We start from the raw sequence: 20,002 nt of genomic DNA on the forward strand, positions 1-20,002 counted from the left end.
CAAATTGGAAAAGGGAGATTTATTTACCACTTCCTACCACATGGTGGCAGAAGTGTACAAAGCAGTTTAGTAGCTCAATTTTGGAAATGGTGGCGCAAATCATAACAAAAAAAACAGTTTGAGTGCATGTAATGTAAGTGTGTGAAGAAAAACGATAAACAGCTTCTTTGCAAGGACAGTGAAGTCTTGCCTGCAGAAGCTTAGCGAGTCCTAAAGACCTAAAGAGTTGTTCACTTGACGGTGGCCCCTTTTTTGGGCTGTGATAAGTTATCATACAGACACCTTATGACGTCACAGTCCGGTCTTAAATTCAGTTGGATCGTGGGTTCGTGTGTGTGTGTGTGTGTCTGTGTGTGTGTGCGTGCGCGCCTGGTCTCTCTCCCTCATCACCAGTCTGACGCACAAGAACAGCAGCATAAGCAGCAGCAGCATCAGCATCATCTTCCAGGACGCTTTCTTTTCCCGGGAGTGTGTGAGTGCGCACGCGGCCGCACCAGAGCAACATGTTTCCTGGCTGGGGACGCGAAAGGCTCGCCGGCGGGGGCTCGACGGTGGTACCGCAGCATCATCGGACCATGGCGGCGGCGGTAGCTGTGGTCGCGTCTGGACAGGTCAGAAAGGTGTGGGTCTCCTGTTGGATTCTGCTGTCGGCGACGTGTTTCAGTGTCCGGGCTCAGGGTAAGATGTGCAACTCTTTCATTTATTTAAAACTGACGTTTAAAAGTCGTGGCTGAAGGATTTAAAACAGCAGGTTGTAAATGGAAGTTCACTGAATTCTCCACTTGAAACACTCTGCCTATGTGTACAACCGCCATAATATTAGGTACAGTCTGCACACTCGAATGAAACGAGTAGTGGAGTGTCATGTAGTACATTGCATCACCGGTGTCCCTAATATTATGCCCCTCCGATATGGTGAAATAAGGCAGCCAAAAGACGTCCGCGTAGCCTATTTCACAATAATAGTCGAATATCTTTCTACCTTTTTGAATTGTGCTGTGTACCCAATAAAGTGGCTAGTACATGTATGGTAACAATACAGTCCATATGAACTCAAATCTTTTCAAAGATGTTCCAAGTTTATATTGGGTTATTTTTGAGCTCCAACGATATTTCTAAGTAAGCTCTATATAAGGCATTTTCTTGTGCCAGAAACAGCAATAAACTGTCGCTCTGATTGTACATTGAGCCTTGGTTCTGCCCAGAGGCCACCTTAATGGCCTCGCACAAGCGGCCATAATCTTGCAAGAGTGTGACTATGGGCAAATGAAGCAGGGGTTTATTATTTGAAACCTATATTACATTCGCCTAATGTCCATTTTTAATACTGCGGGCTGCATGCATGCATACAGAATGAATGGACTGCATATACTGGATGTGGAACATGAACTGCACTAATATTGAGACGTAATGAGATGTAAAGATGGATGGCCATTGAGGCCGTATATGGCCCTTATGTCATAATGAAATGCTCATATCTCAATAAGTGGTTAAATAAAGGTTATGAAGAAGTGATGTGAAGGTAAGTTTGTTGGCTCTTTGTGAGGCTGTGATGCATATTAACACCGGGTGTGAAGTTTAATAACATGTTTTCTATATTATCAGCTAGTCTGTGTGAGAAACGTCTCTCTGCGCCCTCCCTCCAAAGTGCTAAAAGCAGCATAATCCCTGCTTGTTTGTCTTTGAGCAGGTTGCATTGCTCCAAAGTGCTCCCAACCTTATCTGAAAGGAGTCTCAGGTGTCTCTTAATATGCAGGGCACAGTTTCTCTCGCCATTATTACCATCTTTCTCTCTCTTTTTTTTAAGGTAACACGAATGTGAAGATCTGTTGAGTGCCTCTGGGCTACTTCACAGGGTTTTTACCTTTTCCACCCATAAACACAACTGAAACACCTGTTTCAGTTGGCTCCTTCAATAACCCCCCCTCCCTCACGCATTAACAAGAGGAATACATTCAATTGTCTGTCTGCTTCTTCTGTGGAGAAGGAATCCCACTTTGTCACTTTGTGCTACTCAAGTAGGACGCAGATCTTCTTCTCATAGGGGAATGTTCTGTATGTTTGCAAATGACTGGCACCTCCAAGGATGTCAAAAATGACATGACAGCAACCCATACACCCTCCCCTGGGGTGCCATGGTGGTATGTGCTTGTTTTCTAGCAGCTTCCTACTGTGTTGCCTGCTGATTTTCACACCGTGGGCTGCTCTGACACACAAGAGGACCCCCGATAGAGTCCACCACTTTTGTATTGCCTTAAGGGGCTGGCAGCAGGCGGTCTTAAGACTCATTTAGGGGGCCAGCAAATGGATGTGAAGTCAGAGGCGTGTCTAGGTTAGGCACCGCCATACCACAATAACACGCAAGAACTGATTCCTCGAAAAAAAATCATCCATGAGGATGTATGGAACTTAAGATGGGAAAACATCTTGCACACAAAAACATATAAATTTAAAAGATCAATACAGTCTGCATGGCGACCGAGTGGTTAAGCACGCAGGCCTCACAGCTAGGAGACCCGAGTTTAATTCCACCCTAGGCCATCTCTGTGTGGAGTTTGCATGTTCTCCCCGTGCATGCGTGGGTTTTCTCCGGGTACTCCGGTTTCCTCCCACATTCCAAAAACATGCTAGGTTAATTGGTGACTCCAAATTGTCCATAGGTATGAATGTGAGTGTGAATGGTTGTTTGTCTATATGTGCCCTGTGATTGGCTGGCGACCAGTCCAGTGTGTACCATGGCTCTCGCCCGAAGACAGCTGGGATAGGCCCCAGCACCCCCGCGACACCCGTGAAGATAAGCGGTAGAAAATTTATAAATGAATGAAATACAAACATTTCCATCATAAACCCTGACATATTTTTCAAGCACAAGTAAACACAGGTTCAACACACTGAAAACACAGTTACAGTGGAACCTCGGCTTGCGTCCGAGTTAACGTTGAAAATTTACACCCTCATTTTGCCTCGGTTTGTGCACACTTGTTCCGATTCTGGTGCCCGTCTTCTCGTAAGTCCAGCTGAGTTCTTAATGTATTTTTAATGACAAAACATCTTTATTAGTGTCCTACACACTACACAGGAAGAAGTCATCTATGCTGCCTGTCTATGATGTCATCAGCGGTTGACGAAAATGTTTTTATAGTTTTATACTTATACTATAATTTAACATGCATCAAAAAATTACCGGGTGTGATGAAGAAGGTGGTGATCTCGCTGCCACATTGTGTCTTTAGGAACAGTCACGTCAGATCATTGTCATTTATCATTGATCCCTTTCATCATTTATATGTGAAACTATAAAAACATTTTGTAGTTACCATTTTAGGCTTTCTGGATTGGATTCATTGGCTTTATATCATTTCCGATGGGCAAATTTTCATTCTTGTTGGCTATCGTGGAGACAGGAATCTGACCATTTCCAAGCTTGGTGATGTCATAATGCAAATTAGATGAGTGAATTTACTCCCATCACAAACTTTGGGTCATATTGATGACTTTTCTCATTTTCAGTATGCATTTTGTTTTCTTATGAATCTTTGCCTCTTTGTCATGCTTGATGTTGTGATTGGTTGCCAAACACCTAAAGTTGACATCCTAGAATGGTGTGAGTTTTAGTCTATCCGCTTAACCCTTCTCGGAGTGAAAAGTATCCCTTTGCCAAGTGGCGAGTGTGTGCGTGCATGTTGGTTGGTGCTTATGTTCTCGTCTATTGAGCTTTAATCTAGATAGCCGCATTGACATCCTGCCAAAGCGGCTGCTGCTATAATTTTGTGGACATGCATTATTATGCAGCATGACAGCTGTCAGCCATTTCCAAATCTGTAAATCTTATGATAATCCACCATGCTTACACACACACATACACGCAGAAAAACATTTGTTTAAAACACTCACAATCCTGGTGTGATTAAAACTGCCTCTTCTAATGCAGGCAGCAGATCATAATTCTTACACACAACGACAGACAGGCTGCCTTGCAAACACCCCCACAGACAGATAGAAAAATCGATGCGTACAAAATTATACAGCTCCATCAAGAGAAATATAATACAGTTTTAATAGAATCAAAGGCATCCCCTAGTTCCAACAAAGGCTTATGACAAACCCACCCACACATACACACAGCCAATCACAAGTAATAGAAAGCACTTGCATGCCACAAATAGACATCCAAGGCACAGTGGACCCCTGCAACTGATTTCAGACATGATAATAAAGCCCTAAAGGTGATGAAATTATTGCTTTTTTTCACATGCAGCTCTCATGTGACTTAACAGCTCAGCGCTGTAACTTCTGAGAGATGATGATATTACTGATGTGATGTTATTATGTGGAAATGCTGTTTAAATTAGACTAGGAACATAGCAAGGCAAAGCACACATGTTGGCCTCCTGTGAGACACTTGTAGGGTGCATTCACACCAAGCCGTCTCGTCTGCTCGGAAGTGAACTGTGGTGCAGTTCGGTTCACTTCAGCTCAAATGTGTACGCAACACAGCCTCAAAACAAAGACCCATGTAAAATGACAGCTAAAACCAAATTGACAAACACATGAGAAAATGCATGGGAATATATATATATATATATATATATATATATATATATATATATATATATATATATATATATATATCTACATATATCTGTATATCTGTCTACAGACAGTTCTTTTGACTTCATGCTTGGTGTTTGTGCTCTGACATGCACAGTCAACTGTGGGACCTTATATAGACAGTTATTATATTTCCAAATCATGTCCAATCAACTGAATTTACTGCAGGTGGACTCCAATTAAGCTGTAGAAAGATCTCAAGGATGATCAGTGGAAAAATGATGCACCTGAGCTCAATTTTGAGCTTCATGGCAAAGGCTGTGAATACTTATGTAAATGTGATTTTTTTGTTTTCTATTTTTAATAAATTCAAAACATGTCAAAAAAACTTTTTTCACATTGTCATAATGGAGTATTTTGTGTAGAATTTTGAGGTAAGAGATTAATTTAATTCAGTTTGGAATGAGGCTGTAACATGACAAAATATAGAAAAAGTGAAGCGCTGTGAATACTTTCCGGATGCACTGTATATATGTATATATATATAAGAGTAATTTTACAATAGAGTAAATGGGTAGTTTGAGCTCAAATCGGGGATCGAACCAATCATTTCTGGTTCTGAATCCAAGCACTCTCACACCTGTGCTATACAACATTTACTAATTCACAACAATTAGGGTAGCAGTACGGTTTAACAAATAAGTATAGTGCGATCTCTCAGCATGATTTAAATAGTTCTTAAATAGCTCTTTAAATAGTTAATAATACAGTGAAGAAAATAAGTATTTGAACACCCTGCTATTTTGCTATTTCTCCCACTTAGAAATCATGGAGGGGTCTGAAATTTTCATCGTAGGTGCATGTCCACTGTGAGAGAGATAAACTAAAAAGAAAAATCCAGAAATCACAATGCATGATTTTTTAACAATTTATTTGTGTGATACAGCTGCTAATAAGTATTTGAACACCTGAGAAAATGAATGTTAATATTTGGTACAGTAGCCTTTGTTTGCTATTACAGAGGTCAAACGTTTCCTGTAGTTTTTCACCAGGTTTGCACACACTGCAGGAGGGATCTTGGCCCACTCCTCCACACAGATCTTCTCTAGATCAGTCAGGTTTCTGGGCTGTCGCTGAGAAACACGGAGTTTGAGCTCCCTCCAAAGATTTTCGATTGGGTTCAGGTCTGGAGACTGGCTGGGCCATGCTAGAACCTTGATATGCTTCTTACGGAGCCACTCCTTGGTTTTCCTGGCTGTGTGCTTCGGGTCGTTGTCGTGTTGGAAGACCCAGCCACGACCCATCTTCAATGCTCTGACAGAGGGAAGGAGGTTGTTCCCCAAAATCTCACAATACACGGCCCCAGTCATCCTCTCTTTAATGCAGTGCACTCGTCCTGTCCCATGTGCAGAAAAACACCCCCAAAGCATGATGCTACCACCCCCATGCTTCACAGTAGGGATGGTGTTCTTCGGATTGTACTCTTCATTCTTCTTCCTCCAAACACGCTTATTGGAATTATGACCAAAAAGTTCTATTTTGGTCTCATCTGACCATAAAACTTTCTCCCATGACTCCTCTGTATCATCCAAATGGTCATATGCAAACTTAAGACGGGCCTTGACATGTGCTGGTTTAAGCAGGGGAACCTTTCGTGCCATGCATGATTTCACATCATGACGTCTTAGTGTATTACCTACAGTAACCTTGGAAACGGTGGTCCCAGCTCTTTTCAGGTCATTGACCAAGTCCTGTCGTGTAGTTCTGGGCTGATTCCTCACCTTTCTTAGAATCATTGAGACCCCACGAGGTGATATCTTGCATGGGGCTCCACTCCGATTGAGATTGACCGTCATGTTTAGCTTCTTCCATTTTCTAATGATAGCTCCAACAGTGGACCTTTTTTCACCAAGCTGCTTGGTAATTGCTCCGTAGCCCTTTCCAGCCTTGTGGAGGTGTACAATTTTGTCTCTGGTGTCTTTGGACAGCTCTTTGGTCTTCGCCATGTTACAAGTTAAAGTCTTACTGATTGTATGGGGTGGACAGGTGTCTTTATGCAGCTAACGACCTCAAACAGGTGCATCTGATTCAGGATGATACATGGAGTGCAGGTGGACTTCTAATGGGCAGACTAACAGGTCTTTCAGGGTCAGAATTCTAGATGATACACAGGTGTTCAAATACTTATTTGCAGCTGTATCACACAAATAAATTGTTAAAAAATCATGCATTGTGATTTCTGGATTTTTCTTTTTAGTTTATCTCTCTCACAGTGGACATGCACCTACGATGAAAATTTCAGACCCCTCCATGATTTCTAAGTGGGAGAAATAGCAAAATAGCAGGGTGTTCAAATACTTATTTTCTTCACTGTATGTGTTTCATGTTGTGTCATTCCATGTACATGCATTTAGTTTTTGATCATTGTATGTACATAAGTAAATACATAGTGTGTATTTATTTATCTGTTCTCTTCTATTAATCGGACATCATGCCTATAGTTTGTGTTCTGTGCGGTTATCCCCCTCTCGTCGTTTTCTGCTTTACATGTGACTAACAAACACTTCAGTTCTCCCTCAACTTTGTATACTGTATTTTAGCACTATGTATGAAGGAACCTACTTTAGTAGGCGTTGAGCCAAAGGTGGGGTTCACTGTGGACAACATTCTGCCATTGTTAAGAACAGTAGTGTGCCTTTGCAATCCAAAATCAAAGTTATCAATAAAAAGAAAGTCTGAGTTAACCATCCATTCAACCATTGTTCCTAAATAGTTGATAGGTGGCAGGGATTAAATTACAGCGACTTCCATGTGATGTAATGTGTGGTTTTTTTAAGTACCATTTAACGTGCTTTGGCACCTCTGGACTTGATTTTTGGACCTCCAGATTACAAACCAAGCACTCTACAAGCTGAGCTATTGATCTGCTATTGATTCAGCACAATGAGCATAGCTCTGTAATTCTATTAGTAATTCCCATAATGCATTGTTGCACTGTTCTTTGTTAATTTGTTAATTAAGATTTGTTAATATTACGCGCTTAAAGGCTATATAATTAGCTTTTTCTCATTCCATGCAATGTTGGTAGTATGTGTGTATTTACTATTTACTTTGTTAATGTTATATGGTTAGCTCATGTTGCTACCTAGTCAGCTGAACATTTTGATGTTGGATTTCTTTGAATTGCTTAAGAAATGGAGTAGTTGTCAGCGGACAGAAAATGAGGCGGAATAAGAAGTAGTAGGAAAAAGAGGAATAAATAGATAAAAATGGTCGACCACAATAACATATGGGTTGGGCACCGTTTGAATTTGAACGATTCTTCTTCCAATTTTGATTCCTTGTTTCAATTCTGGCTCCTAATGATTGTGATGCTTTCAGGAGCAAGGGTCAGAGACTGGACCAGTGCAAGTATTGTTTGTATTGTCATATACAGTGCTACCGTGGCATAAGAGTGGCCCAACTAATAACTAACTAACATTTTTACATCTCTCTGCTGATTTTTGCATTGAACTGCAATTGAACTAAAATTGGAGTTCGAACTTCCATCGAACTAGCATCGAACTTCCACAATGATGCACATTAGCACTCAAAGTCATCAAATCTTACCTTAATGCATTCCCAAATATGAGGTGAAAGAAAAAGTGGGAAAATACATCCATATACATCCATACATCCCTCTGTGCATCGGAGAACAGTGCAGCGGTACGTTCAATGACCGTCAAAAAAGTAGGACAAATCGCAGCTCACATTAAAAGTAATAGTTACAGTATTGTAATAAAATAATATATACTGCAATATATATACTGACATTAAATTATTATTGCGTTTGCAATTTGCATTAAATGTTTTATGACTATTGTCCTATATTTTAGGTATTTTCATTTGTACATTTCATGAAGGAAAGGTGCATTGTGGCAAATCTTTAATAATTATCCTTTCTGAATGTTCCTGAATAGGCTTTTTTACTCACAAACATTTAGAATTTAAAACCAGTATCATAAATAAACAAATCTTATTTTGAGCTGACACAAATAAAAACATTGTGAGAGGTCTCACTCGCTCACATTTTGTATTTGCTGAACATTTGTGGGCGAGTTTAAGTGCTAATATTCTAATAATACAGAACATAATAATACAAAAATATGCTTGCTGACTGTTAAATAACGTTTCTAGTTCCGCAACTGATAACCTTTCACACAAAATTTTATGTAATTATCGTTGTAGTTGCACAATGAATCGTTTACCACCAAGAGATTTCCCCCAGTTACCGTATTTTCTGAACTATAAATCGCTCTGGAGTATAAGTCGCAAGAGGCCAAAAATGCATAATTAGGAAGAAAAAAACCTACATAAGTCGCACTGGAGTATAAGTCGCATTTTTGCGGGTAATTTATTTTACAAATTACTTGACCAAAACTGATATTACGTCCTCTTGGGAGGCAAGTTCTAACAATAAAAGAATAGAGAACGGGCTGAATAGATGTAAGATATGCTAACACAATGGTTATTCAGCTACACAAAAATAAACATGAACAGAAAAGGTGTCCAGTGTTTATGTAACATAAACAGTTTTTTCATTTATAAGTCGCTCTGGAGTATAAGTCACAGGAACAGCCAACCTATGAAAAAAAGTGTGACTTATATATATTGACAGCCCTAATTATAATTAATCCATGTGATTGGTATTGGTATCAGCCGATTTTAGTCCTGCATGATCAGTATCAGACTGGGCAGAATAAAACCCTGTCGGAGCATCCCAATTCTGACCAGCGTACCAATCCACAAGTGTGAACGCAGCCTGACTTGAATCTGTTTTTTACTCCCGTCTGTCAATGCTGTTAATTGTATATGTTTACTGGCTTGAGGACGAGCTAGCAGGTGATGTTTGGCTTAAACGCTTGTTTTCTCCTTTCCACTTGGCTGAAAAGACCAGCGAGTGGCTTGCACAGCCTCAGGTGAAACGCAGTGCCAGCTTGACTTCCAAATCAGCTCTACTTCCTCATGTGCTCTCCTTCCTTTTCTCTCTTTCTCTCCCCTGCTGTCAAAAAGCTGTCTCGGCATGTTTATTCATGTTGCCACTTTATCCACCAAGACGGAACACATCACGACGGAATTATTTAAAAAATAAATTAGTCTCAAGGCACACTGGCATCAACACTGAAAATTAATGAATGAAAAAAAGGGTAGTCGGCTGTAATGTAGCCGACAAAAGTCACAGGCGCTTCCAACCTGTTTAAGGGTGACAAATGATTGCAATCTCCCTAATTGTTGAAGAAGAATAGGGCTGCCGCGCTGTCAACTCTTCTTAGCTTCAGGAGGCCTTTAATTGGCTTAGTCGAGCAGCAAAACTGTGTACATAGTTCATAATGGAAATGTAATCAAATTAACTTCAACCGTAGGGTTTTTGGCATTCACCCTTTGCCGAACAATTTGCCGTTTGCCCCTGAAAGGGTTGTGATAATAGCCAAAGAGCGGCATCTTGCACCATGTGTCTGCCATTCTGCCACATTAGGGACGCCGGATGAATTTATCGCGCACTGTGAAGGAGTTTTGCCTTGTTATTTTCTTGTCATTTCTACCAGGCTAAAGACAGCCAAAGAAAAACAATACAAAATACAATATGATGTCATGTACACTCCATAGGGCAGGGGGACCAAATTGTGGCCTGGGTGGGGTCCATGTGAAGCCAGGGGCTGTTTTTATACTGCCCCGCGGCACATTATAAAAATATAATAATAAAAAAGAAAATCAGCAGTAATTTCGTAAGGATAAAGTAAAAAAACAAAGGAAAAAGTCATCATTTTACAAGACTAATGTCAAAATATTATGAGGAAAAAAACATCAGTTTAGTAGCACAAAGTAAAGTATAGTAAAGAGAGATTTTTTTGAGGTTGGAATATCAAAAATAATATAAAATATAAAAATAATATAAACAAACAAAACTATAAATAAAGTTGCAATTTTGGGAAAATTAGATGAAAAAACCCACCATAAATGGAAAAATAAACAGCTGTTAAAAGAAAAAAAGTTGAATGCCAACGAGAAACGGGGAATAATTTGGTAACATTTTTGTAACAAGTTGTATAGTTGTAGAGAAACAAAAAAAATAAAGTTGTGATTTTTGGAAAATTAGGTCCAGAGAAAGGAATTACAGGAAAAAAAAGTCAATATGATGGGAATAAAGTCATAATATTACAAGAAAAAAATTTATGAAAGTCATTTAAGAAGATTTGGAGAATAAAAACAGCAACAAAGTTCATATTAATAATATGCTTTTTACGCTCATCAAAAATCCGAGATGCAGTTTAAAGTATACAAAATAGACCTCGGTGGAAAAAATTGGACATCCCTGCCATGGGGGGTGTCCTATTTCTTCGACATGACTGTATGTATTATTTCAGGTAGATTGACTTGAAATTTTCCACACAGCCCAATGCACTCTACCAAACACCCTCTGTAACTTTAGGGTGTTTTGTCGAAATGTCACATTTGGTTTACACCTTTTAGGGGACTGACAAGCACGTCTGTAGAATTTGAGCAAGCTTGGTGGCCGTCGTCAAGCAAATCGCCTTTGCAGGGGGCAGGAGTGGGACTTCATAATCTAATGATGATGTCTTCCAACGCATTTAGAGCAGAACCAACAAATGTCATTAACAGTCATGTCGGCAGTCAGAAGCGGTGTATGTCTCATTTAGACAAAAAAAGCTGGTTGAAAAATGCCATTTAGGAAAGGTAAAAGTTATTTCACGTTTCAATCACAGCATTGTTGAAGGAGGGAGAGTCAATTATAGTTGTTGGTGAGGTTGCCGGGTGTCACTGAGGGGGATTTAGGTCCGACAAATGTCTATGCATCTTTATTCTCCCTGGCTGAATGTCCCCATCACTCAGACACCAAATAAGACTCCAAGACTCATCGCAATATCCCCAAAACAAAAGCAAAATGCTTCAGAGAACCTCCGCCGAGCGATGACAGAGAAAGCAAATTACCTCGGGTGCGATACAAAGTGGCGCTGCTCATTTGATTTGTCTAATAACATTTCGACAAGGGAGTAAAGATGTTGCGCCGCTTCATCAATGCGACACCCGGAGAAGCCATTTGAAAGCCCCTGAAAATTGTGTCATTACTTTCATCCTGGAAAAAGGAGGAATTGTTCTGAGGCGGCGTTTTTGGACCGTGCATCTGTCTGCAAACCCCCCCAAGCTGTTCCATGTAAACATTTAGACAACACAAAAGCAACTCTGTGGTGAGAAACAACCTTTTTTTTAACAGCATAATGTGAGCAGTGAATCTCTGCTTTCATTCAGCCTGCCCCTCTTGGGGACTGGCGAGTGTATTCTTGTGTGTGAATTAAAGTGGCAAAAGAGCCAGAGATACGAGGGAGAAACTGTTGTGGGCCCAAATTTATCTCTTTTTGCTAGTGAAAACAACCACAGGTACCAATCTATTTCCTTTGTACTTTCACAGGATTTAACTCATATCTTGCTGTTCCGCTCCACTTTTATGATAACCTTAAAGCAAGAGCCAGAAGAGAAAAAGAAGGAAACAAAAGGAGACTCTGTTCACTCCTTTCACAGTGTCAAATTGACTCTTCCAGCTTGCTCTTTCATGCTCTGGTTGTCGTGTTCCTCACTAACAAGGCACCTCATTGGCATGTGGTGCATTACACACACACACACACACATACAGATGTCATTTATCTCACTTATAAAGCTTTTCACGTCAACACCAATGTTCAGTTTTTCCAAGCAGGACTTCTCAGCAACTCTTGAGCATTGTTAACCTTGCGAGGCCTAAATGGGTGTAACCAGTCAGACTGGAGAAATTGCATTGAATATAAGACAACCCAATTGTTGTATGGCTGACATGAACGTGCAAAAATAATACACCCTGCTCAATATGTTGCAGTATTCACCTTACAATCTTAAAATTGTTTCATAACGTACATGGTGCATTTCACAAGACAGCGGGCACAATCGTGCATCAGTAATGGAGGTTGGTTTGGCGGGTGATGTAAAGTCAGTTGGAAAACTGCTTGTAGTACTGAATGCCACACTTTCGAGAAAAATACAGTCTTGACAGATCATGTTTGCATGAATCACCAACTTCACACAGATTATTAAAAAATAATTAAGAATAAAGTCTCAAGGATCACTTGAGACAAACACATACAGCACACATATAGAATAATTAACAATACCATATGGTAACTTCTGATCAATTCATGTCAATCTCAGATTTAATATAATGTGATGGCCATTTCCAGTTAAACCACACCCACTTCTGGTGTCCCATTCAGAGTACGGATTAGGATACAGATAATTAGGATGTGTGAACAGATACAGACAGTGGTGTACTATAGAAATCCCTACTCTGGATCCTCCACCCCACAGTATTGTGGTGTAATGATACATCGTAGTCACAGTTTAAGCGGCACGTACGTTACAGCACATGCAATTTTGGGGAAATTTATTTGCCAGCACATCTCCATTTGTTGGGGGGAGTCAGAGCAGTAAGCTGTAAGTAACAATTTATCAGTGGCCTGTGTTTATTTTGGGTAAGTAATCAAACAAGAGTGTCTATACAGGGAGCGTAATGAGTGTTACCTGAATGCATGCAAATGTCAAGCTCACCGATGTTTGGAGTTGCTAATAAACCTTTTCCATGTGTGTGTCTCTTGCGATTTTCATCATTTTTGCTTGTAGCCAACACATAGGAGCATGTACAACGGGACGCACTAACTAAGAAAAATAAATTGTAAACAAATAAATAGTACAGTGGAAACTCTTTTCTTGTTATTAATACAAAGTAACTTTGTTCTTAATGTATTTTTATCACAAAATGTCTTTGGTAGCAGTCTATTAGCTTGCAGATACGTAGAAATAGGAACTGGAAATCAGATCTGTTGCCGGTCTATGATGTCATCTGCGAAGTTCAAGTCTCAAAAACACAAAACATGTTTTTATAGTTTTACAATTATAGTTTTAGATGCAATGCATGTAAATGAGAAATGAAAAGGAAAACTTAACATTTAAGGTTACTTATACCTTAATTGAAAACCTGATTGTTGCCAAAGGCACCATGTGGCAGCAAGGTCAACACAGAAATTCAATAGTGTTAACGTAGTTTCACCTCCTTTATCAAATTGTAACTTTCTTTGGCTCCATTTTGGGTTAATTTGAAGCCGTGAACAAAACAAAAGCAGGGACATGAGGTGAGACTTCTGCACCGAATGTTGATTCCAAATACATTGCCGTTATTACACTCCCATCCGATGAATGAATGAAATAGCGAAACAAAAAAATCAGTTGATGTTTTTGCCATGACTATCAAGACAATGTTTTCATGGCCAGCTGTTTCTTGCTGGTTGGAGGACACACGAGAGTGGAAGAGCGGTGGTCAACAGTTGGCAAGGCGTGGTTAACACAGACAGTTTGTGGCATTTGTCCTGTCCAAGGGCACGGTCCCTTCTGGAATGACTTAACCCAGAAGCAACAACACTCACCCTCTGCGGGGGCTTATTTCCTTTTTTCCACGCTTGGCAGCCAGCCCACCAGTTCCTAAGTCCCTCTGACATCAAACTAACCTATTAAATGTTGACTGAGCACCACAAACAAAAAGCTTGAGATACCGATTTACTAATCTGGAAAAAAAAACAACAAACCCAATTGTCACAATCTCGTACAGCAGGGCTTTTGTGTTTTGAAGTTCAGTCAATGCAGCGCTGCGTTTTATTGAAAGTACACATGCCATATGGTATCTTTGATCGCCGTCCTTGCCCAGAACATCAGCACAGTGTCAGTTAAGAAGCGTGACAGTGACGCCAGCTGACAGAAGTGTGGCGACTCTGTCCGCTGGGGACATGTCACATGTGGGTTGAAGTCGTAAGCTTCAGGTGTGAGGTTGAAAGCAGACGTAAGAATTGAACATCAGAGTAAAACTCACACGAAGCTTTGCCCAGAACTGAGTAAAAGATTTGTCTCAAGGCGATTCACTGTATAGTTTGATTTTATACGACTATTTCTATTGTAGACATATATATTTTATTCTTCTAACCATTGTGTGCCTGTCTCTCGCTCAACTGCTCGAGGCAGATGGCTATCCAACACAAATTTTTAGATTCTTGTTTGAACTAATTTTATTATTTTATGCTGATACTGTATCCTCTCTGACTCTCCTTAACTTTCCAAGCTTTGGGGTATGCAGCTCGACAAAATAAAGCATTAAGATGACTTCATCTATGTTAAAGGGTCCATGACTATTGAAATGCTTAAGTATGTTCTAATCATTCAGTCGCAGGGGGTACTGGAGCCTATCCCAGCTGTCTTCGGGTGAAAGGCGGGGTACACCCTGGACTGGTCGCCAGCCAATCACAGGGCACATATAGACAAACAACCATTCACACTCACATTCATACCTATGGACAATTTGGAGTTGCCAATTAACCTAGCATGTGTTTGGAATGTGGGAGGAAACCACCACGGGGAGAACATGCAAATTCCACACCGAGATGGCCGAGGGTGGACTTGAACTCAAGTCTCCTAGCTGTAAGCCCTGTGCGCTAACCACACTAACCTGAAAAATATGTTATGTATTGTTTGTAATTTTGTTTTGCATTATTTGATTTTTCAAAGCAAATGCTTTGAAATTTGCAAACATTACATTCACTGTCAAAAGATGTTTAAATAGCATGTATATGCTTTGCAGCCTTGTCGCTATTGTGGAATAATGTTTAAAGGACATTATGGCATCGATGCAGTGGTGGTTGTGTTTTTTTCCTTGTGTACTGGAGGAATAGCAAGCATCCTTTTTCAAAATGTGCTTATACTGTTTGCTGCCTCATTGTTTTTAGATATTTTTGTCTGTTTTTGTATAATTACAAGCGTTTCATAATTGTCAAAGGCTTTTATTTACAGTTCCTGTATATTAATATTTATCATTTAAAAAGTAAGGCTGTTAAAAATGGCGTGTTAACGGTGTTAACTAATTTATTTAATTAATTCCGTCATTATTTTTTTGCGTAATTAACACATACACATCATGGCAAGCCACGCCTCTCTGTTTAGCTCCCCACAGAGTCACACAGAGGCTGCCACTCCCTTATAACTTTATTCTGACCTGAACACATCAACAGCAGTATAATCCCAACACCATATATGTATCTCCAATTCACAAACACGTCTCTAGTCCATTCAGCTTTGGGATGAAACTTCCTCATTGTCACTTGACTACTGTGAGATGCATGCAACAATTTGTTTATCCTGCATATAGGTGTGGGCTAAATAAATAGAAAGACAAAGAAAAACAATATTCGCATCACTCACTTTGGAACTTGTAATGTGGAAGTCCAGTTTGTTGTATTTAAGGATGCTCGGAAATCTCAGAAAAACCCTCACTGATCATAATAACAAGGTTCAAGTGTAAGTTCTGTCTGTTTATTTATCTTCCAATAAAATACAGTAAACATGGGTATACTTCAAAGGTGAAAATGGTGATTAATCCTGATAAATTAATTTGAAATTTAAAAAACTTTAAACATTCGACAGCCCGAGTAAAGAGTCAATATTTGCAGTGTTGACCCGTCTTTTTCATTTCGCCATGCTGCCAATTCACTTCTGGGCCACATTTTGACTTTTGGCTTTTGACTTTGTTGTACCAATGCACAGAGTTTGTCAAACTGTGCAGGTTTTTGCTTTTCCATCCACCTCTTGAAGATTGGCCACAAGTTCTCAAAGGGATTAAGGTTTGTGGAGTTTCCTGGCAATGGATCCAAAATGTTCATGCTTTCTTCCCCCAAGCTAGTTAGTTATCACTTTTGCCTTATAGCAAAATGCTTCATCATGCTAGAAAAATCATTGTTTGTCACCAAATTGTTCTTCCTCTAAGGATGTCTCTCAGAGGATGTTTTGGTCCCATTCGTTATCCACGCCTGTGTTCTTTTTGTGAGTGAGCTCACTCATCCACTCGTGGATGATTTCAGGATGTTTTACTGTTGGCATAACACAGGACTGATGGCAGTGTTCACCTTTTCTTGTTTTTTGTGGATGCGTCACACAAACAAAGGGGATTCATCAGAAAAAATGCTTTTTACCCCAGTCTTCAGAAGTCCAAATATTTTGCAGAATAACAGTCTGTCCCTGATGGTTTTTTTTTCCTGGACAGAAGTGGCGTATTTGCAACCTTGTTGACACCAGGCCATCTTCCAAAAGTCTTGACTCACACCTGCCTGCTATCATTCCTGAGCAAGCTCTGCATAAGTGGTGCCCCATCCAGCCAAATCAACTTTCGGAGACTATCCTGACACTTGCTGGACTGAACTTCTTGAAAATGCGACAATTTTTTTAATGTACAAAGCATTTGTGAGTGCATGTGTGTCCTTGCAGGTATTTTAAAGCTGTTATTATCATTCAATCAGCATGACAGACTCATCTTCTGCCTTTGTCCTTGTCAACACTCTCACCGATGGAAACCAGAAAATAACTCACATTATTTCAGCTGGTCCCTTTGTGGCAAGACTGAAATGCAGTGGAAATCTTTTTTGAGATTCGGTTCATTTTCATAACAAAGAGGGACTTTGCAATTTCCATTCATCTTGTCAGAACATAACATTGAATCAAAACACAGGCAGCTGCAGAAAAGTCACCAGACGGCTTGGATTATGCACGTTATGCATGTTAGGTACCAGTACACATTAAAATTGGGGCAATCCAGTAGAAACTTGCAATTCAGCCAATTTTTAAAGAATTAATGGGTGCATGGATATGTTGAGCCTGTGTTTTGACAATGACTTGTAAGTCTGCCAATACCCAAATCTGGAACACCACCGGCTTCTGCTTGCAAATGATTTTTGGGCTCAGTTTGGGTCAGTGCTCCTAAGTGAGAAATCTACAATCTGTGAATATAATCGAAGTTGACAAAAATAGAAGAGGTCCTGTGCAGAAACATCGCCTGCCTATTTGTTTGCATTTGCAAGGCAGCAATAACCCAATAAAAGTCAACATATTTATTTATAATGCTGCATGTACGCTAATACTGTGTATGCACACATATTATTTCATTATGGTTAAATTGAGCTTTATATGAAAATGCAGCCCTTGCTGCTTTTGGCATTCAAAGGCCGGGTAAAAAAACAAAAATCAGCTTTTCCATTGACGTTGATGGCCCTTTTTTCCGATTCAGGCTGTCTCCCGCCACATCACAGTCGCTGCCAACTGTGGTGAGGTGAGGTAGGATGGATATTGTGAGGAAGCACAGGTGTAGGGGAAAAGTGGTAAAAGGGGTATCAATGGAAAGGGGAGGCACGGGTGGGGGTCGGGGGAGGATCAAAAGAGGTAGAGCTCGCCACTGTGAACAGTAGCACAAATCCTAAATTCTGTGCGGATATGATGGTAGCTAGGAAACAGCTGACAGTAAAATGGGGGGATCAACGGGATTAGTGCGGCCAGATTGAGCCCAAACATGTTGCCCACCAGCCCCTCCTTCTGTACACTTTGCCCACTGTCATGCTTGAGCTCCATTCACCAGTGTCTTGTGGAGCCTCTGAAGTTAACATTTAGAGTTTGACCAACAGTTTATGGAAAAATATGCATTTAAAGTTGCATAAACGTTAAAAGACATGAAAGACAGCGGGGGTCCAGCACGACCACTATGTCCTGTTTTATTTACTATTTTTTGGACTTCAGTGCAACAGGAAATGTGAAATAAAATGTAATATAAATGTAATATAAAAACAAGCAACTCCAGTTAAAATACCCGGCAGACATCGAAGCAAATAAGAAAAAAAAGTGCCTCAGTATCTTCTTATGAAACGCTGGCAGAGCTTTCTCAGTGAAATAGTGTCGAGAGGGCATGTCATATTGGGTTTCTAAGTGCTCCATAAGTATAAGAAATCTACAAACGTGAATGGCAGGTCACTCATTGCTATCATTTGTGCTACCTTGACTGTGATGCCCTGCTCCATTGCGCTTTCGCGGGGTGTTTTTCCTCTCCTCCTCAAAATGTCCTGCAGGGTGGGCTGACTCATCTCCGGCTGGGATGCTTGGGTAAACTCGCTGTCTTGTGTCGGGTGTTTGTTTTTGAGGTTTGTCGTGTTAAACGCAGTCTCTTCCTTCCCACCTTTTGAAATCCCAAGTTTGCATATTTCACACTTTGCAATGACAAGGTTTTTGTCATCCATTTTATATTTTATTTTTAAATATTCCACACCGCAGACATAGTCACTCGTCCAGCTTCAAGCTCCTTCCGTGTTCTGCTTAGCTTGGTGGCGGCATTGAACCAATAGTGACACTGCAGCACAGTGATGTCATGCTATACATGTTGCTTTTTCTGTGTGGTATGGAGTGAAAAGGTCTCGCTCTGTACCATCATGCTGCCTCTGTCCATCCAAGGTAGCCTGAGGACTCCGAGCCCAAACCCCAGAGGGAGGGTGATGTCCCAATGAAGGCAGAAGCAATGGATTATGGGAAAACTTTAAAGGAAGTTACACCTTTCGGGTGTTAAGTTGCTGTGTGTTGAATTTGGCATTGTTAGTAAAGTGTTATTAAGTAATATGGCCTACAGTGATGTATAATGGGTTGACAAGCTTGTTGTGAGTGCACTGACAGTTTATGATTGGCTCTTTCTAGGACTGGACGATATATCGATACTTTTAAAATATGAATATTTTTAAAATATTGGCATTTCTTTTAAGCATGGGATCAAAACCAACCATATTGTTCATATGATATACAGATATATGAGTCTATATCGCCCAGATCTCGCTCCTGCCAAAGAGGTCAAGATCTATTGTTTTCCCACTGACTCACGAGCGGCACAGTATTTAAACAATTAACAGTAATTCTGAAGTAATGGAGATGTCACAACATTAGAATTTAGCCATAAATGAGCTGCACCGCTGTATAAGCCATGGGGTTCAAAGTTTAAGAAAAAAGTAGCGACTGTCCGTATGCACCAGTATACATGGTGCTGTATGTTCCACCTACATCATGTTCTATTATATTGTTTAAATAATAAGTAATATATAATATATAATATATATAATAATAAGTAAGTATAATAATAAGTAATTTGTATAAAGTGAATAAATAAAATAAATTGTTTTCAATAAAGACTTTTTAAAATAACATATTTTCAACCAGTAATTAGAATACCATGAAACCGTGATATTTCTTCCCAAGGTATTGTCTGAATCTCATACCAGCCATGTCTGTTAACTTCTTTTTACAATTGAGTAGAGAGTAGGAAGAAAAAGATGTGTGTTTTTGTTGACCTCTTTTGACTGTTGATCATATTTGTTTGACTAGGGGTGTGCTGATTGATCAACCACATATTGGTATCAGATGATACTTGCTTCATAACGACAATCTCATCCGCCGATCAGCTCCGCCCCCACTGCAGCAGCCACAACAAGCAGCATTCACACAATAAATATTTTCACATTTAGAGCATAGA

The 20,002-nt window shown here is 40.0% G+C and overlaps 1 protein-coding gene across 2 annotated transcripts in view; it reads left to right on the forward strand.

Annotated features, from left to right (window-relative positions):
* The first annotated feature begins 326 nt into the window (after positions 1–326).
* The window catches only part of sdk2a (sidekick cell adhesion molecule 2a), a 155,382-nt gene continuing 135,706 nt past the window's right edge, over positions 327–20,002 (forward strand). Inside the window, exon 1 of one of the 2 annotated variants that reach the window (XM_058050159.2) lies at positions 327–678. In XM_058050159.2, coding sequence (XP_057906142.2) covers positions 504–678 — 175 coding nt within the window. In that variant the 5' untranslated portion in view covers positions 327–503. The remainder of the gene's footprint in view (positions 679–20,002) is intronic. The other variant, XM_058050160.2, reaches the window with a different exon arrangement.

The sequence above is a fragment of the Doryrhamphus excisus genome, linkage group LG16 (genome assembly GCF_037039965.1).
Source record: "Doryrhamphus excisus strain RoL-2023G ecotype Guam linkage group LG16, RoL_Dexc_Guam_v1.1, whole genome shotgun sequence".
NCBI classification, from domain to species: domain Eukaryota; kingdom Metazoa; phylum Chordata; class Actinopteri; order Syngnathiformes; family Syngnathidae; genus Doryrhamphus; species Doryrhamphus excisus.